The sequence below is a fragment of the Astatotilapia calliptera genome, chromosome 7, assembly GCF_900246225.1.
Source record: "Astatotilapia calliptera chromosome 7, fAstCal1.2, whole genome shotgun sequence".
In the NCBI taxonomy this organism is placed as follows: Eukaryota; Metazoa; Chordata; class Actinopteri; order Cichliformes; family Cichlidae; genus Astatotilapia; species Astatotilapia calliptera.
Window position 1 is genome coordinate 5679022 of NC_039308.1, and position 20252 is coordinate 5699273.

General features: G+C 42.8%; 2 protein-coding genes across 2 annotated transcripts in view; one reads left to right on the plus strand and one right to left on the minus strand.

Moving 5' to 3' along the window:
- LOC113025191 (hyaluronan and proteoglycan link protein 1-like) overlaps positions 1–20252 on the plus strand; it is a 36781-nt gene that overhangs the window by 8754 nt on the left and 7775 nt on the right. The window lies entirely within an intron of this gene.
- Positions 90–11737, minus strand: LOC113027233 (uncharacterized). The gene is made up of 4 exons (XM_026176855.1): positions 11485–11737; positions 6627–11399; positions 213–706; positions 90–93 (listed from the first exon to the last, which is right to left on the minus strand). Exons 2-4 carry the CDS (start codon positions 10740–10742, stop codon positions 90–92), a joined length of 4614 nt encoding a protein of 1537 aa, XP_026032640.1. The 5' UTR covers positions 10743–11399; positions 11485–11737.

A 20252-nucleotide genomic window follows, 5' to 3' on the forward strand; every position in this document is an offset into this window, starting at 1 on the left:
CTTCGATTGTTGATGTCACACTAGCGAGTCCGTCATCGACGTAAAAACCTCTTTGGATGAACTCAATAGTCTTTTCGCTGAATCTGTTTCTACCTTGAGAAGCAATATGTTTGAGTCCGAAATTGCAGCATCCGGGAGATGAAGCTGCTCCAAAAAGATGCACTCTCATCCTGTACACTGAAGGCTCAGAGTTTAAATCGCCTTTGTCCCACCAAAGAAACCTCAAATAGTCTTGATGCTCCTTGATGACGTGGAATTGGTGGAACATCCTCTCCACGTCACACATGATGGCGATGGGGCCCTTTCTGAATCGACATAGCACTCCAATCAGTGCGTTGGTAAGATCTGGTCCAGTCAGAAGGTGATCGTTAAGAGATGTCCCCTGGAAACGGGCCGAACAATCAAAAACCACACGTATCTTCTCAGGTTTGTGGGGGTGGTATACTCCATGGTGTGGTATATACCATGCTGCCTTCTTATCCAGTTCTTGCTCTGGGACCTTCTCTGCGTCTCCACGGGTTATGATGTCGTCCATGAACTTGACGTAATCCTCATAGTATTTCTCATCTCTTCTGAGCCGACGTTCCAACGACGACAGTCTATGCTCAGCACATTGTTTGTTGTTTGGAAGATTCGGGTCGTCGGTTTTGAGTGGCAATGGGAGTTCATAGTGACCGTTTTCCTTTCGCCTTATGCCTTTAGTCACCTTTGACATGAACAAAATGTCTTCCTGAGAGACTGGATTGTCATCTGTTTCATGCTCAGAGAAATCAGATCCCAAAGCCTTTATTACATCAGCTGGACCCACTTCCTTCACTTGAGTTCTGCATACAAAATGCACTTCTTGCCTGAGTTCAACTGCTTGTTGTACTGCAGGAGTAACTTCTCGAACAATGATTCTGTGGCTTATGCCAATATCATCATTGTGATTTTGAACTTGAGACGTACAACCAACTATGCTCCAGCCGAGATCAGTTAGCTGTGCGTAAGGCTGATTCTCCTCACCTGCAATGACTTCCCGTGGAAGAAGGGCTTGCTGACAGTTATAGCCGAGAAGCAGACCAACTTCGCATTCAAGCATTGGAGGTAACCTATCTGCCAGCCTTTCGAGGTGAGGCCAATTCAAAGCAGTTTCAGACGTCGGGATGTGTGATCTGTTCACAGGGATGAATTCTCTTGTATAGACCGGTGGCAATGTAATTCTCTTTTCCTGCTTGTAGCCTCTAACTTGAAGATTTACCAGTTTCTCACATGGTATGACTGTTGACTTGGCGGACATGGTCGATAGTCTTAGATGAGCCTTACTCTTATCTGTGTCGAGACCCTGGGCTACTTCATCCAAGATAAAGGATGTATCGCTCTGAGAATCGAGGAGGGCATACACTAGAACTTCTCTGTCTGGGTGATTTTTTGATGAAACCCAGACAGGTAGAATGGAGGATGTCAGTGTGCTCGAAGTTACTTGAGTTACTCTATTAGAGATTGCGGTTGCTGGTTCATCTCCTTCGTCCTTGTCTTGAGAGTTATCATTCGGTGCAGGCATTATCCTTTTACGCTCCACAAACTTGTCATCATGCAGACACGTGGGATGCTTCTTCTGGCATTTCTCACACGTATTCCTTTTATCACACTTCTTAGAATGATGTCCCCCCTTCAAACATCCAAAACACAGCCTTTCTGTTTGTACAAACTTGATACGATCCTGGACTGATTTTTCCATGAATTTGAAGCATTTATCCAGTGTGTGACCATTTCTTTTGCAGTAAAGACAGGTCATGGGATTTATGTGACTTGAGGTGGTTAAGTGACTTGAAGTTGCAGTTAATGTTTTAGCTTGAACGACTTGGCTGCGTGAGTGTTTGGGTTTACTGATTTCCAAACCCTTGAGTGCTTGCATTGAAGCTATGGGGTCACATGCTAGGTCTGCTTCAGTGGATACAAAGTCCGTAAACATGTGAAATGATGGATATTCTCCATTAAGGGTTTTTCTTATTTTCATCGCTGCGCGATTCCATCTTGTTGTCAACCAGTCAGGAAGTTTCAGCAAGAGTTTCTGAATTTCCATACAGTCATTGAGAACCTCTAATGTCTTTATGTGTGACATCGCAGCTTCACAACTTCTAAGGAAGTCGGCAAACTCTCTCAACTCACTTCCATCCTTGGAGCTTATTTTAGGCCAACTGTGAAGTTTGTCTCTGAAGCATTTTCCTATAGTGAACAGATCTCCAAAGCGCCTTTCCAGCACTTCCCAAGCTGCATCATACGCTTCATCTGTGCCCACTAGGAGAAATCCTTCAACCACTCTCTTTGCGGGTCCACCAAGGTACTTCCTGAGATAATAGAGTCTTTCGTTCTTTGGAATGTTTTTTCTTTCAATCAAGGTCTCAAATGACAACTGCCAGTCCTTGAACTTTAAAGGGTCACCAGTGAACAGTGCAGGTTCCGGAGTTGGAAGACGATTAGCACTTATTGCGTCTGCTAGTATGCCGACTAGATCCAAGTTTGGCTGTGGATGAGTTGCTGAAGCGGCAGCTTGTGTTGCTTTAGGGATAAATGGCGGACTTGATGCGTTTCCTGCTTGGCCTGTGGTGCCCTTAGGTTGCACACCAGGGTTTTGTTGGGCTTGGTTTATGACTGTGGGAGTATGTGGAACAAATGCAGGGTTTGTGGCATTATGGGCTTGGATTGTATTTGGAGCTTGAGAGGGAACTTGTGGTGGAGCAGGGATTGCTGAGGTTTCGCTCTCAGTTTTGATACTGCGCACTAAACTACGACTTTCTGAAATACTTTCAGCTTCTGCATAAACCTTTACTTTAGCTCTTGCAGCATTAAATTTTTTAACCTCTTCCAAGCGTTCAATCTTTCTGCGCTGCTCCTCCATTGTTTGTTGCCTTTCCAAGTTTTCAAGTTCCAACCTTTTTAGTTCAGCTGCTTCCCTTTCTTGATCCTCCATTACTGCTAATATTTCCTGACACGCAGCTGCCTCAGCCTCTGCTTCTATTCTTTTAATTGTTTGTGAGTATGACTGGCTTGAACCACTTTTAGACCTTCGTGATTTTGACCTTGATTTAGTACTTTCAGATCCTAAGCATGATCCAACATCTGGCCATGGCTCTTCATCACCATCTGCAAGGTCTCCTTGTAAGTGTTTTTCAGCTCTTCTGACAATGAACAAGGAAAGTGACGTACATGCATCCACTTTACGTCTTTCATCTGCATCAGGAGTTTGTGTTTGCCGTATTTGTTCATAAATGGTTTGTACATCTTTGCAGGCAACATTTACATTGTTGATGAGCTCATTCAATTCACTCTCGGAAACTTCATTTCTTAATATTACTTTGCTCAATCTTGCTTCATATCTCCATTTTTCAAAAACAACAGCATATCTGTGTTGGAGGCCTTTGAGTTTCTTCTCTTGAAGCTCTTTACCCTTTTCTGTTAGTGTTCTTACTCTTTCACTTTTACGAACAGTCTGTAGTTCTGTAATTTGTTCATCATCATTTTCTTCCACTTCGGTAAGTGATACAGCATGGTGCTCTTCGAGATCTTTGTCAACCATCTCGGGAGTCTAGTTAAATGTCATTAAGCGCACTGTGTTCAGATTTCAAATACTGTATACTTTAAGTGCACCTTTTCTTAAAGGACCTTGTAAACTTCACTCAAACTTTGACCTTAAGCAAGCACACAGAACTATTCACCAAACTACAAAGCATCACCTTGAAGTACAGTAGAAATAAATAAACTTTGACAAATGTATTATAGAAACTTATTGTGGCTCTTTAAACTTGACTTAAACCACTATTATTCTACCTTTAACACTGTCCCTTATTAATTTCCACCTTACTCCAGTTGTACAACGTTGTTGCCGCTGTGCTTGGCTGCTTGAGAACGGTGAGCTTATGCAATGGCGCCCTCTTGTGTCGCTCCAGTTCACCGTCGCTCTCTGCAGCTGCCGTCTTCGTAATTAGCTTCTCACCGGCGCTGGCTAGGGCGAGTTTTCACTGTAACTCCGAAATGACAACACAGGCACGGCTTCTTCAAGACGGGCGCTTCGCTGCATTTATTGAACGCCGTGAAAACTACAAACATAAAACACAAAGACTTTAAGCGCTTCAGTCTATCAAAATTAACACTTGTGCTTTAACAACGAAAATTACCTCGTGGCCGCCTGCCACTTCGGAGGTCCTAGAAGAATAGCTTTACAGTCTTGTGCATTCTAAATTAAAACATAAAATAATTAGAACACCATACATTACAAATTTTTACAATATCGCAATACAGTTATGGCAAATGACAAATACCTTGTACCGCTGGTAGACTAACCAGGCCTTTGCAGATAGCTCGCTGGACTCCTTAGCGTGATTATTAAACGTGGGCTCACAGCCTATACTATCACGCCCAAACCTCGCGATAATAGCGGTGTAACAAAACCTGTTCTTTCTGACAAGATAAACACACCCTTACAATATTGGCCACAGAAACGTACAAGCAAGAACATTTTAACTGCTGGAACCATCTATTAAACTTCTTTATACATAAGCCATTTCTGTGACACTTACACTCCCACCAAAATCACTCATTGTTTGCAATGTGATTTTCTAATGAGTGTCAACATTAGAGTCTGGTTCACCTTGCATGTCAGTCTCCAGTAAAGTCACTACCTTGTGAACAGGTCTTTCCAGATATATCAGCCTTGTCCGTGGTTTCCCCCTGTCAAAAGTAGTTTCACTGGTCTTGAGCTTCACCTTTCGAACCTTGCCATCTGAGCTCTCTATAGCCTCTACTATTAGAGCAAGTTTCCATTTACATCTTGGAGCATTATCATCCTGCAGTATCACAATGTCATTTACTCGCAGGTTTCGTGAGACGTTCTGCCACTTCTGTCGCCGCTGGAGATTTAACAGATACTCTCGCCTCCACCTTTGCCAAAACTCATTTGCCAGAAATTGTACTCTTTTCCATCTTTTATTCAAGTACAAATCCTCTCTGCAAAACTCTCCTGGAGGTGGAAGAATAACCGAAGATTTCATCGTTAATATGTGATTGGGAGTTAGTGGCTCTGGTCCCAAGGGATCATTGAGATACTCAACACTTAAAGGTCTGCTGTTAATGATGGCCATTGTCTCGTAAAGCAGTGTTCTTAGACTAGCTGTATCGAGTCTGTTTGAGAACTTGTCCAGCATCGCTGTCAGTACACTTCGTACTGTCCGAATTTGACGTTCCCAGGCGCCCCCCATGTGGCTAGCTGCCGGAACGTTCACCACAAATTCACAACCCATAGCTCTTTGTGGTTCTTGATCCATATCCTTCATTAACTCCAAAAGTTCTCTTTTGGCGCCCATAAAGTTTGTCCCTTGGTCGCATCTTAATTGCCGGACAGGACCTCTTATGGCTATCAGAACTCGAAGAGCGTTCATGAAGGCATCTGTCGATAAGTCATCTAGTGTTTCAATGTGCACAGCTCGTGAACATAAACACGTGAACAGTAGTCCATACCTTTTGACTTCCTTTCTTCCTTCCTTTACCATGAATGGCCCGAAACAGTCGACGCCACAATACGTGAAAGGAGGTGCTGTTTCTGTTCTCACTTCTGGCAAATCTGACATCTGTTGGACATTTGTAGCCTTTCTGTATCTTCTGCACTTAACACAATGGTAAATGTGTGAAGAAACAACACTCCCACATCCTAAAATCCATATCCCATTTGCCCGCAATTCATTTATTGTCATCCCTCTTCCCTGGTGATGTACACCTTCATGGTAGTGTTTGACGAGGAGGGCTGACACATGGGACTCCTTGGGGAGAATTGCAGGATGTTTTACATCATAGTGTAAAGTTGATTGAGATAATCTTCCTCCTACCCTGAGAACATCCGACTTGTCCAAAAAGGCATTCAACTGCTTTAGTCTGCTGCGCTTGTGCAGAGAATTTTCTCCTTGAGATCTGATCTTCTGTATTTCCTCAGTAAAGATGTCTTTTTGCACTAGCTTAATGATGAATAATTCTGTGTCTTTTCTTTCTTCAAGATCTGTCACTTTGTTCGTTCTTCGTTGAACACCCTTGTACTCTTTGATGAATCGCCTGAGCCTGGCAATGGCCTTGATAGCTCTCGACCAACTGGAGAACTTCTTTAAACGCTCTAGCACTGGGTTTGCTTCCTTCGAATGTACAGTGTGCGTATAGCCTTTACGGACTTCAGGATCCATTTCTTCAACCTCTCCCACCATTTCCTCTTTGACTGGAAGCTCTTGTTTCCAAAGAAAATCGGGACCTTTCAACCAGTTTGAATCTTTCAGCTGAGTAGCATTTAAACCTCTTGAGGCCTGATCAGCTGGATTTTCCTCTGAGCTGACGTGCTGCCATTTCCCAGGACTTGTGCTTTGTCTTATTCGTTGAATTCGATTGGCGACAAATGTGTGAAATCTTTTAGCATCATTATTTATGTATGCTAATACGACTTGTGAATCTGTCCAATAATATTCCTGTAGATTTTGGATGTCTAGTTCTCGTTTGATCACATCTGCAATGCGAACTGAAGTCACGGCCGATGACAGTTCGAGCCTTGGGATGGTTGTTTGCTTAATGGGCGTTACTCTTGCCTTGCCCATGACGAGTGCACAACTGACCTGTCCTTCTCTACCTTTTGCTCTGAGATATGAACATGCGCCATAACCACTGAGGCTCGCATCCGAGAAACTGTGCAATTCGTACTGCACAATGTCCGCATCTTGCGAGTAGCTTCGTGGGATCTTCAGAGCTGCCAACTTGGGCAGGTCTCGCAACCATGCTTCCCATTGTGGTAGAATGTGATCTGGGAGATCCTCGTCCCAATTAACTTTGTCCTTGCACAACGTTTGGAGTATCTGCTTTCCAATTAATATGAATGGGGCAACGAACCCAAGGGGGTCAAAGACTGAAGCAACAATCGAGAGCACCCCTCTCCTTGTCAATGGGTTGTCTTTAACTTGGACTCTGAATTGGAATTCATCTGCCTCTATGCACCATTGCACTCCAAGTGCACGTTCAATGTGGAGTTCTCCAAGAGCCATGTCCTGGTCTTTGGCTTTAGCTTGTTCCTCTTGGGGAATAGCTGCAAGCACTTCTTTGTCGTTTGACACAAACTTATGCAGATGTAGGTTGCCTGTTTTACAAAGTACCCTTGACTCGTTTACCAACTGTATGGCTTCGATTGTTGATGTCACACTAGCGAGTCCGTCATCGACGTAAAAACCTCTTTGGATGAACTCAATAGTCTTTTCGCTGAATCTGTTTCTACCTTGAGAAGCAATATGTTTGAGTCCGAAATTGCAGCATCCGGGAGATGAAGCTGCTCCAAAAAGATGCACTCTCATCCTGTACACTGAAGGCTCAGAGTTTAAATCGCCTTTGTCCCACCAAAGAAACCTCAAATAGTCTTGATGCTCCTTGATGACGTGGAATTGGTGGAACATCCTCTCCACGTCACACATGATGGCGATGGGGCCCTTTCTGAATCGACATAGCACTCCAATCAGTGCGTTGGTAAGATCTGGTCCAGTCAGAAGGTGATCGTTAAGAGATGTCCCCTGGAAACGGGCCGAACAATCAAAAACCACACGTATCTTCTCAGGTTTGTGGGGGTGGTATACTCCATGGTGTGGTATATACCATGCTGCCTTCTTATCCAGTTCTTGCTCTGGGACCTTCTCTGCGTCTCCACGGGTTATGATGTCGTCCATGAACTTGACGTAATCCTCATAGTATTTCTCATCTCTTCTGAGCCGACGTTCCAACGACGACAGTCTATGCTCAGCACATTGTTTGTTGTTTGGAAGATTCGGGTCGTCGGTTTTGAGTGGCAATGGGAGTTCATAGTGACCGTTTTCCTTTCGCCTTATGCCTTTAGTCACCTTTGACATGAACAAAATGTCTTCCTGAGAGACTGGATTGTCATCTGTTTCATGCTCAGAGAAATCAGATCCCAAAGCCTTTATTACATCAGCTGGACCCACTTCCTTCACTTGAGTTCTGCATACAAAATGCACTTCTTGCCTGAGTTCAACTGCTTGTTGTACTGCAGGAGTAACTTCTCGAACAATGATTCTGTGGCTTATGCCAATATCATCATTGTGATTTTGAACTTGAGACGTACAACCAACTATGCTCCAGCCGAGATCAGTTAGCTGTGCGTAAGGCTGATTCTCCTCACCTGCAATGACTTCCCGTGGAAGAAGGGCTTGCTGACAGTTATAGCCGAGAAGCAGACCAACTTCGCATTCAAGCATTGGAGGTAACCTATCTGCCAGCCTTTCGAGGTGAGGCCAATTCAAAGCAGTTTCAGACGTCGGGATGTGTGATCTGTTCACAGGGATGAATTCTCTTGTATAGACCGGTGGCAATGTAATTCTCTTTTCCTGCTTGTAGCCTCTAACTTGAAGATTTACCAGTTTCTCACATGGTATGACTGTTGACTTGGCGGACATGGTCGATAGTCTTAGATGAGCCTTACTCTTATCTGTGTCGAGACCCTGGGCTACTTCATCCAAGATAAAGGATGTATCGCTCTGAGAATCGAGGAGGGCATACACTAGAACTTCTCTGTCTGGGTGATTTTTTGATGAAACCCAGACAGGTAGAATGGAGGATGTCAGTGTGCTCGAAGTTACTTGAGTTACTCTATTAGAGATTGCGGTTGCTGGTTCATCTCCTTCGTCCTTGTCTTGAGAGTTATCATTCGGTGCAGGCATTATCCTTTTACGCTCCACAAACTTGTCATCATGCAGACACGTGGGATGCTTCTTCTGGCATTTCTCACACGTATTCCTTTTATCACACTTCTTAGAATGATGTCCCCCCTTCAAACATCCAAAACACAGCCTTTCTGTTTGTACAAACTTGATACGATCCTGGACTGATTTTTCCATGAATTTGAAGCATTTATCCAGTGTGTGACCATTTCTTTTGCAGTAAAGACAGGTCATGGGATTTATGTGACTTGAGGTGGTTAAGTGACTTGAAGTTGCAGTTAATGTTTTAGCTTGAACGACTTGGCTGCGTGAGTGTTTGGGTTTACTGATTTCCAAACCCTTGAGTGCTTGCATTGAAGCTATGGGGTCACATGCTAGGTCTGCTTCAGTGGATACAAAGTCCGTAAACATGTGAAATGATGGATATTCTCCATTAAGGGTTTTTCTTATTTTCATCGCTGCGCGATTCCATCTTGTTGTCAACCAGTCAGGAAGTTTCAGCAAGAGTTTCTGAATTTCCATACAGTCATTGAGAACCTCTAATGTCTTTATGTGTGACATCGCAGCTTCACAACTTCTAAGGAAGTCGGCAAACTCTCTCAACTCACTTCCATCCTTGGAGCTTATTTTAGGCCAACTGTGAAGTTTGTCTCTGAAGCATTTTCCTATAGTGAACAGATCTCCAAAGCGCCTTTCCAGCACTTCCCAAGCTGCATCATACGCTTCATCTGTGCCCACTAGGAGAAATCCTTCAACCACTCTCTTTGCGGGTCCACCAAGGTACTTCCTGAGATAATAGAGTCTTTCGTTCTTTGGAATGTTTTTTCTTTCAATCAAGGTCTCAAATGACAACTGCCAGTCCTTGAACTTTAAAGGGTCACCAGTGAACAGTGCAGGTTCCGGAGTTGGAAGACGATTAGCACTTATTGCGTCTGCTAGTATGCCGACTAGATCCAAGTTTGGCTGTGGATGAGTTGCTGAAGCGGCAGCTTGTGTTGCTTTAGGGATAAATGGCGGACTTGATGCGTTTCCTGCTTGGCCTGTGGTGCCCTTAGGTTGCACACCAGGGTTTTGTTGGGCTTGGTTTATGACTGTGGGAGTATGTGGAACAAATGCAGGGTTTGTGGCATTATGGGCTTGGATTGTATTTGGAGCTTGAGAGGGAACTTGTGGTGGAGCAGGGATTGCTGAGGTTTCGCTCTCAGTTTTGATACTGCGCACTAAACTACGACTTTCTGAAATACTTTCAGCTTCTGCATAAACCTTTACTTTAGCTCTTGCAGCATTAAATTTTTTAACCTCTTCCAAGCGTTCAATCTTTCTGCGCTGCTCCTCCATTGTTTGTTGCCTTTCCAAGTTTTCAAGTTCCAACCTTTTTAGTTCAGCTGCTTCCCTTTCTTGATCCTCCATTACTGCTAATATTTCCTGACACGCAGCTGCCTCAGCCTCTGCTTCTATTCTTTTAATTGTTTGTGAGTATGACTGGCTTGAACCACTTTTAGACCTTCGTGATTTTGACCTTGATTTAGTACTTTCAGATCCTAAGCATGATCCAACATCTGGCCATGGCTCTTCATCACCATCTGCAAGGTCTCCTTGTAAGTGTTTTTCAGCTCTTCTGACAATGAACAAGGAAAGTGACGTACATGCATCCACTTTACGTCTTTCATCTGCATCAGGAGTTTGTGTTTGCCGTATTTGTTCATAAATGGTTTGTACATCTTTGCAGGCAACATTTACATTGTTGATGAGCTCATTCAATTCACTCTCGGAAACTTCATTTCTTAATATTACTTTGCTCAATCTTGCTTCATATCTCCATTTTTCAAAAACAACAGCATATCTGTGTTGGAGGCCTTTGAGTTTCTTCTCTTGAAGCTCTTTACCCTTTTCTGTTAGTGTTCTTACTCTTTCACTTTTACGAACAGTCTGTAGTTCTGTAATTTGTTCATCATCATTTTCTTCCACTTCGGTAAGTGATACAGCATGGTGCTCTTCGAGATCTTTGTCAACCATCTCGGGAGTCTAGTTAAATGTCATTAAGCGCACTGTGTTCAGATTTCAAATACTGTATACTTTAAGTGCACCTTTTCTTAAAGGACCTTGTAAACTTCACTCAAACTTTGACCTTAAGCAAGCACACAGAACTATTCACCAAACTACAAAGCATCACCTTGAAGTACAGTAGAAATAAATAAACTTTGACAAATGTATTATAGAAACTTATTGTGGCTCTTTAAACTTGACTTAAACCACTATTATTCTACCTTTAACACTGTCCCTTATTAATTTCCACCTTACTCCAGTTGTACAACGTTGTTGCCGCTGTGCTTGGCTGCTTGAGAACGGTGAGCTTATGCAATGGCGCCCTCTTGTGTCGCTCCAGTTCACCGTCGCTCTCTGCAGCTGCCGTCTTCGTAATTAGCTTCTCACCGGCGCTGGCTAGGGCGAGTTTTCACTGTAACTCCGAAATGACAACACAGGCACGGCTTCTTCAAGACGGGCGCTTCGCTGCATTTATTGAACGCCGTGAAAACTACAAACATAAAACACAAAGACTTTAAGCGCTTCAGTCTATCAAAATTAACACTTGTGCTTTAACAACGAAAATTACCTCGTGGCCGCCTGCCACTTCGGAGGTCCTAGAAGAATAGCTTTACAGTCTTGTGCATTCTAAATTAAAACATAAAATAATTAGAACACCATACATTACAAATTTTTACAATATCGCAATACAGTTATGGCAAATGACAAATACCTTGTACCGCTGGTAGACTAACCAGGCCTTTGCAGATAGCTCGCTGGACTCCTTAGCGTGATTATTAAACGTGGGCTCACAGCCTATACTATCACGCCCAAACCTCGCGATAATAGCGGTGTAACAAAACCTGTTCTTTCTGACAAGATAAACACACCCTTACAATATTGGCCACAGAAACGTACAAGCAAGAACATTTTAACTGCTGGAACCATCTATTAAACTTCTTTATACATAAGCCATTTCTGTGACACTTACAGTGTGCAAAGGAGACATTTAAGAAGTTTAAAGGATGTTTACCCTTCTTTTCAACCTGATGAGAATATTGTAGCCAGCACGGGTCTTCTAGAATATGTTGAGCAAACCAGCGTGCAGCTGGAGAATGCTTCCACTTAAGTGGTTATTATTGGCACCGCTGTGATTCTAATGTGTGGTACACTGATTTGGTGAGTAAGTGGTTTACTGTTATGTTGTGCTTTCTTGCAGTTTAGCACCAGGTTCATGAACTTGCTAGCTAGCTAGTGTTAGCCTAGTTTTCGTATCCCGATGCTTTCTCTGCATGCTGCTGCCTCTCAGCTTAATAAAAAAGTAACCCCACGGCTTTTAAAACCTTATATAAAACGCTCTCAGTAAAATTTCCTGTTGTTGCTTTGAAATGGAAAAGTGAGCTTAGCAACTTCTACATAAGAGTTAAGAAGAATGTGGGGGCCTGTTTTCAATCCACACAAATTGTAAGGCAGCAAAATCAACCCAACACATTAATTCACAAGCCCATGACATAGATGTATTCTAAACTGCATTTACTTTAATGCTTTGTGGCTGCTTTTGAACATCTGTGGCATCTGTTTTTTACTGCAGTTTTACTGCAAGGTGGTTGGTGCTTTTTGTGGTGGTAATCCGAGAAGAGAGCCATCAAGCTGAAGGAGGAGTCCGTCCTATTGGGCTTAGTTAGCCATCAGGAGGTGTTCTATAGCTTGCACTGGAGTGGCTCACAGCTGACTGTGAAGTGGCAGGAATGAGAATCAGCACAGATCTGTGGCCGTGGTCCTCCGTGGGAAAAAGGTGCAGTGCCCACTCTGTGTCACGGATGTGTTGCTGCCCCAAGTAGAGGAGTTTAGGTATCTCAGGGTCTTGTTCATTAGTGAGTGGATAGAGGATCGAGAGATTGACAGATGGATTGGGGCTGCAGTCTTGCAGACACTGTACAAATCTGTCGTAGTGAAGAGAAAGCTAAGTGCAAAAGCAAAGATGTCCCTACCCTTACCTATGGTCATAAGCTCTGGGTCCCACATAGCAAAACTGGTATGGTCCAGATCCACACATGGGCCACCACAAGGCCAGTTGCAGACACACTGGTGGTCCTGTGCTGGCCCATGTTTGGATTACCTCTGGGAAACCAGATCTGGGCCACCAAAGGCTCATCATTCTTTGTGGTATGTGGGCCATGTGTAAGTTGTGTGCACCCACAGGCCAGTTGCAGACACACTGCTGGCCCTGTGCTGGCCCAGAACAGTTTCAGCTCTGGCCCCAGATGTCAGCCTAATGTGTACCTTAATCAAGCCATGTAATAACAACATGTGCCAGAACATGATAGCACAAAAGAAACATGATGAAACTTTGTTCAGACAGTGAATGGACTGTTTCTTACATAGCGCTTTTCTACTCTCCTGGATTATTCATAGTGCTCTATACAATATTCACCCAATTTCTCTAAACTGAGTGCTTCCTAACTACAGGGTGGGCCATTTATATGGATACACCGTAATAACATGGGAATGGTTGGTGATATTAAAGTCCTGTTTGTGGCACATTAGTATATGTGAGGGGGCAAACTCCTCAAGATGGGTGGTGACCATGGTGGCCATTTAGAAGTCGGCCATCTTGGATACAACTTTTGTTTTTTCAATAGGAAGAGGGCCATGTGACACATCAAACTTATTGGTAATGTCACAAGAAAAACAATGGTGTGCTTGGTTTCAATGTAACTTTATTCTTTCATGAGTTATTTACAAGTTTCTGACCACTTATAAAATGTGTTCAATGTGCTGCCCATTGTGTTGGATTGTCAATGCAACCCTCTTCTCCCACTCTTCACACACTGATAGCAACACCGCAGGAGAAATGCCAGCACAGGCATCCAGTATCCGTAGTTTCATGTGCTGCACATCTCGTATCTTCACACCATAGACAATTGCCTTCAGATGACCCCAAAGATAAAAGTCTAAGGGGGTCAGATCGGGAGACTTTGGGGGCCATTCAACTGGCCCACGACGACCAATCCACTTTCCAGGAAACTGTTCATCTAGGAATGCTCGGACCTGGCACCCATAATGTGGTGGTGCACCATCTTGCTGGAGAAACTCAGGGAACATGCCAGCTTCAGTGCATAAAGAGGGAAACACATCATCATGTAGCAATTTCAAATATCCAGTGGCCTTGAGGTTTCCATTGATGAAGAATGGACCCACTATCGTTGTCCCCATATACCACACCAAACCATCACTTTTGTTGTTCCAACAGTCTTGGAGGGATCCATCAAATGTGGGTTAGTGTCAGACCAATAGCAGTGTTTTTGTTTGTTAACTTCACCATTCACATAAAAGTTTGCCTCATCACTGAACAAAATCTTCTGCGTGAACTGAGGGTCCTGTTCCAATTTTTGTTTTGCCCATTCTGCAAATTCTGTCCGCCGATCTGGGTCATTCTCGCTGAGATGCTGCAGTAGCTGGAGTTTGTAAGGGTGCCATTTGTGAGTAGCTAATATCCGCCGAAGGGATGTTCGACTAATGCCACTCTCCAGTGACATGCGGCGAGTGCTACACTGTGGGTTCTTGCTGAATGAAGCTAGGACAGCCACTGATGTTTCTTGGCCTGTAAATGGCCTGTATTTATATAGCGCTTTTTTCTAGTCCCTAAGGACCCCAAAGCGCTTTACACAACCTGTCATCCACCCATTCACACACATTCACACACTGGTGATGGCAAGCTACACCAGTTTGTAATGTTTCTTCATTAGTGACAGTTTTCTTGCGTCCACATTTTGGCAAATCCAACACTGAACCAGTTTCACGAAACTTAGCAAGCAGTTTGCTAACTGTAGCATGGAAGATGGGTGGTCTCGTAGGCAATGTTCCCTCTAATTTTTCATGTGTCTGAGCGAACACACAAACTCCCTGAGCGGACACTTGGACCACTGAGAGCAACATTAGACGTGTGCACTGTGGTCACGCCAGCATCAAATCCATCCAAGTTACATGGTTTATTAAAATAATCAAATGAAAGCATTAGACTACTTTTAATTAAGTGTTTAGCCCAATTACAATGAAAATTAAAAAAAAATCTTGTTCATGACCTGCGTAGTATGTTAACACTTTTGGAAGTAAAAATAATTTGAACTCCAATTTTGAAAACACAACTTTCTTTCTTTTTCTTTTTTCTTTTTTTTAAATAAAGCTCTGACTTGTATTATGAGTATGAGTCTGTGGTCTGGGAGAGAGTCCTGTAACTCTCTGCCTGCAAAATACAGTATATAATGACCAATGTTGGGCAATTAATTATGTAGTTACTTCTTCAAAAAAGTTTTGCAAACAAGTTTTTTGCAGCTGTTTATCTAAAAATGCAGCCAAGGCGTTTTTTAAAATAAACATTTCAAACTATTTACAGAACAATCAGCTGTTCTGCATCAAATCTGATGCCACACAATTATGCACTCCAAAACATAATTTCTGTCCACTATGAGATAAAGGGGAACAACAGCCTGATACCTGCAGGCCTGACAACAGGAGATGTATCACTGCTGTAACACCTGTAACATTTGTAACAAACCTTTTGGGTTATAGCACCACTAGGGGGGGAGTCTCCTAGGGGGTGTGTGAGTATAGCGTGGCAGCCATTACATGCTGCTCGTGTTCTGTTCTCAGGATAGACCTCACCATTGTAACGGCCTGGCACCGGCGACTACCGATCCCCGCACATGTATGTACGGACAGTGTAGAGCCGTGGAGACCTGGCTTGTATGGTCTTATGTTGCTGACAAGGAATAAAGGTCTGTTGTTTAATTTAACTGACTGGCTCCGTGTTATCCGGCTAACCTCCACACCACATGCCCGCTGGACCGGCTAGCCGCTCCTTCCTCGCCAGACTGCTGTTACACATTCAGCAGTCGCCTCATTGTTCTGACACACACAAGAAAACTACTGACTACACTACACACTAACTACACAAGATTTGCGCTAAACGTCGCAAATCTCTCACATTTCAAAACACCATCGTCACTCCAAAACGTTCCCCTTCCTAAACAACTAAATACCATGTTGCCATATCATTTTTTTGATTGGTCGACATGGTACATTTTTTGACCAACAGGAAAGGCTGGGGTTTTTGGTTTTGGTTTTGCTCACAGGCGGAGAGCGCTTTCGAGGCTTTCCTTATAAAACGCCGTTTTTACCGTTTCTCCCCAAAGTAAATATTGGCTGGATTATGGGATAAGGTGGCATCGTTCTAATCCCATGCGGGAGCCGCCAGTCACTTACTGACTAACACCGCAAAACAGAATTATTAAGGTTTTAATTGCAATTCAGCTTGGATTTTTTTGTGTGCGCAACGCAGATTTTCTGTGCGCAGAGATCATGCAAGCAGTGTGCAATTGCACATATACTAATGTGCCACAAACAGGACTTTAATATCACCAACCATTCCCATTTTATTACGGTGTATCCATATAAATGGCCAACTCTGTACATTCATACACATTCACACTCTTGACATGCAGCCTGGAGGAGCCAGGGATCGAACCACTAACCTTCCGATCAGTTGATAACCCGCTCTAACTCCTGAGCTACAGGAGCCCGGTAGTAGACATAAGTAAACCCTCACTAGGTTGTGGATGAAGTGTACACTCACAAACCTGTCAAACCTGCATTTGAAAAGTTGGCTACCATAGCAGTATAGTATTGCAACATGGCACTTGGGTCCTCTAACTAAAATAGGAAAATAAATAGCACTATCATTGCCAGACCTGGCCCACATATGGTTGACATACACCCTGACATGACACCAGTCAGTCAGAAGTTCCAGCTTATTGCCGGATACAGGCCAGACCTGTTTTCTATGAGCCTTGGCCAGATAAACCAATCCACAATCGGGCCAGATGTGGCATGCCATCATATAAACAGTGCCATCTACGCCAGGCCTGGCCCATATCTGAATGACATACCACTTACCATGCCAGCTGTCAGCCAGCAGTGCCGACTTAACACCAGATCCAGGCCAGACCTGTCTACTATGTGGGGTAGTGATCGAAAGAATAAGATTATGGATACAAGCAGCAGAAATTAGATTTCTCTGAAGGGTGGTTGGCCTTCAGAGAAAGGGCAAGAAGTTCAGTCGTTCACAAGGGGCTCAGAGTACTGTACTGCTACTCTTCCACATTAAAGGGAGCGATTTGAGGTGGTTCAGATGCCCGTCTCCAATCCACATCCACTGCCACAGCAGTTTGTTAGAAATGTTGAAGGTTTAATGAATTCATGGGTCCACTTAAAATAGTGCCACAGTGTTCCAGTGGCGGTTGATTAAAGACTAATTAAACAAGGTTAATGCTGCATTTGATTCAACTCACAGCTCATAATCCAGTCTGTTTGAAAAAGTAGCCTGGAATAGCTCTTAAAGTTGGAGATTCAACTGGAAAACTCCCAGTTTCCATCAGTGCTCTGGTCCTCTGTTAGTCATGGAACACTAAAGGTTCAAGAGATTCCAAACTATGACTGCTGTGACCCCTGTGCTATCATGCCCAAAGGACATATTAGCATATTAGTCAATTATCTTATATGTTAAATGCAGATAAGAAGCAAGTGGACATAGCATCTGAATTTCAGGAACAGGATCATTCACACCCCTTCCAGCCTCAGGCTATGTATATGCCCCTTTCACCAATACCTGCTGTTCTCATTTTGAGCATATCAAACTCAACCAAAACTGAGGGTAAAGGCACATTATGATGTCATACACAATGTCTTTTCAGTGCTAAAGAAGGAATGTACTTATATATCCCAAATGGGTTTAATTCTATTTTTATGGCATAATACTAAACTAGTAAGTTTTGAAACTAAGACTTACCTGTGGGTTCATGAGTAAGGTGGGGAAAAAATCAATGGATGTCCAACAGCAGGGTAAAGAATCTGCCCTGTCCCTAGCATCCTCTTCATACATAATACTTAGACTAAAGCAATGAACTGAAGCACCAGCAGCATATTTACTCTACTGTGCAGCCAATGTCAAACTCAAGGCAAAAGACAGCAAAATATCTTACTTCTGGGCTCCAACAAAGTGACAAACTGTGTAAAAACTCAGTCCTCCAATCCTCCTTATGCAACTCAACAGCTTCTTTTTAAAAAGGTGCTTTCTTTCTTTCTTTTTGCTAATTAGAATATGAGAGATTTAGCAGATGGTGACTGGACATTCGATTTCTTTAATTACTGTTAAACTAAATTTGGTTGGTTGCTGCTATTAAAAAAATGTTAAAAAATGTTCATAAACAAACAAGGAGTGGAAATTTTGAATATATGCACTTGAAGCAAAACTTTTTGATGACTGCCTCTGTCAGTGCGCCCCAGGGCAGCTGTGGCTACAATGTAGCTTGCCATCACCAAGGTGCGAATGTGTGTGAATGGGTGAATGACTGAATGTAGTATAAAGTTTTTTCTTTGGGGTCCTTAGGGACTAAGTAAAGTGCTATACAAATACAGGCCATTTACCATTTACTTAACTAAGAGAGAGTATTTCTGTTCCTGTGTCTGACAAAATCCTGGAGATCCTGTACTTTGAGTACCTTATACTAATACACTTAAAAACAAAGTCAAGCATGAACATATCCAACTTAATGCATTATGTAATTTTGTACCATAAACACTGATTTATTAAGTGACTACAGGCAATGCTGAAAATGGTAGGAACCCCATGAATGCACTTGTTTCTGGTACAGTTTGCTTTACCTCAAGATACCGTTAGGAAAACAAATGTATAAAAGTATTATTTTTTGAAAAATGACACGATATCTCTTTTGGCATGTCTTCATCACCAAATGCAGATCATGTGCCTCCATCTCACTGTCCCAGCATCCTCCACTCTCACACCAGCCCTCTGCATGTCTTCCTTCACTATATTCATGGATGTTCTTTTTGGTCTTTCTCTTTTTCTCTTGCCTGGCAGCTCCATGTTCAACATCCTTTGTCTGTTTCATTCTCGAAACCATACTTTACAGCAGGTCACACTACTATTACGTAAGGCTTCCCTTTCTGTCTTGCTGCTATCCTTTTGTGGCAAAACATACATTTTTGATAAGATCTCAAAAGAATTCATCTTTTCCAATTTCAGCTGTGGTTCATTGTTTAGCACTGTTGCCTCACAGCAAGAAGGTCCTGGCTTTAAATGAACTAGCTGGGGGTTGTCCAGCTACTCTGGGTGGGTTCTCTGGCTTCCCCCAACAGTCCAAAGACAAGGATCAGTTTAGTGATTTTAAATAAGTTGTGACCATTAATGGTTGTCTTCCTCTACATATACATATATACATACATATCTCTATTTAGGTATATATCTATATCTCACTCTGTCTCGATAGAGAGAGAGAGAGAGAGAGTATGATTGAGCATAACCATCATGCTCTTTGAGTACAAATAGGTTTTGTGTTTACGCTTCATGCAGCTGAACGTGGAGCCCTACATACCACTATGTTTACCCAGGGGATGCTGTACCTTGTAGGAGGAGGCTGTCAGAAATGACTACAGCAAGACAGCTCCTCCCAAAGCAGAACCAACTTTACCCCAAATCAGATTTGCACACGATTACACGTCTGCCTCATCACGAGATATTTTAAATACAGTGAGGGTTTCTACAGACACAAACATGCCTCTTCAGTTCAATTTTATTTATATAGCAGTTGACTCAAGTGTAAGGTACAAACTACAATAAAAAATGGACAAGAAAACGGAACACCCCAATGATCATATGACCCCCTATGAGCATTACTTTGGTGATATTGGCAATGAAAAACTCCCTTTTAATAGGAAGAAACCTCAAGCAGAACCAGGCTCGGGGAGGGGCGGCCATCTGAGCAACTGGTTGGGGTGAGGGGAGAAAGATCAAAGAGATCTTGCAGTAGATAGCCAGAGATTAGAGGATGCCAATGTTCACATTTTGGACAGAGAAGACAGAATCCCACTAGGATTTAAATACCTGGTGCACTCCACCTTTTGGGTTTAGAACTGAAGAAGCCTCTTGAATAAGAGTTGAAACATCTTCAGAAACTTAAATAAGATTTTCTCTTACAAGGTCTTAAAAGTGAATGTAAATCAGGCATCAAGAATTTGATAAAACATCACAGACCTGCAGTTCAATGTAGAGACATTAAAAACATTCCCTTGCTGTAACATGTCCAGGATTACACAACTGAAAAACATGAATTAAATGGATAAGTAAAAAGACTCAATGAACTTATAACTTGGTAAGTATCCAAGTAGGTAAAAGAAATAGTTCTTCGTACGAGGTGTACTATAAATGCAAATGTTATCAAACTGATCTAAACTTCCACTCTTCAGCTGTATGGAAAAAACACTACTTATTAACTTTTATATTTATTTAATAATGTTAACATTTTGTTCAAATAAAGTCAGCACATGACAGTTGTGGATGATGAGGTGCTGAAGCTCATCACCTAATGGTGCCAGTGAAGATTCAAACTGCATCATTTTTGCTGCTGCAGTCCCCTCAGCTTC

Bases quoted from the DNA above. Each gene is read 5' to 3' on its own strand.
- LOC113027233 (XM_026176855.1), bottom strand. From the start codon at position 10,742: ATGGTTGACAAAGATCTCGAAGAGCACCATGCTGTATCACTTACCGAA. The intron at 707-6,626 runs GTCAGTTGTGCA...TTCATGTCAAAG, and splicing joins CAAAAGGTAGAGAAGGACAG to GTGACTAAAGGCATAAGGCG.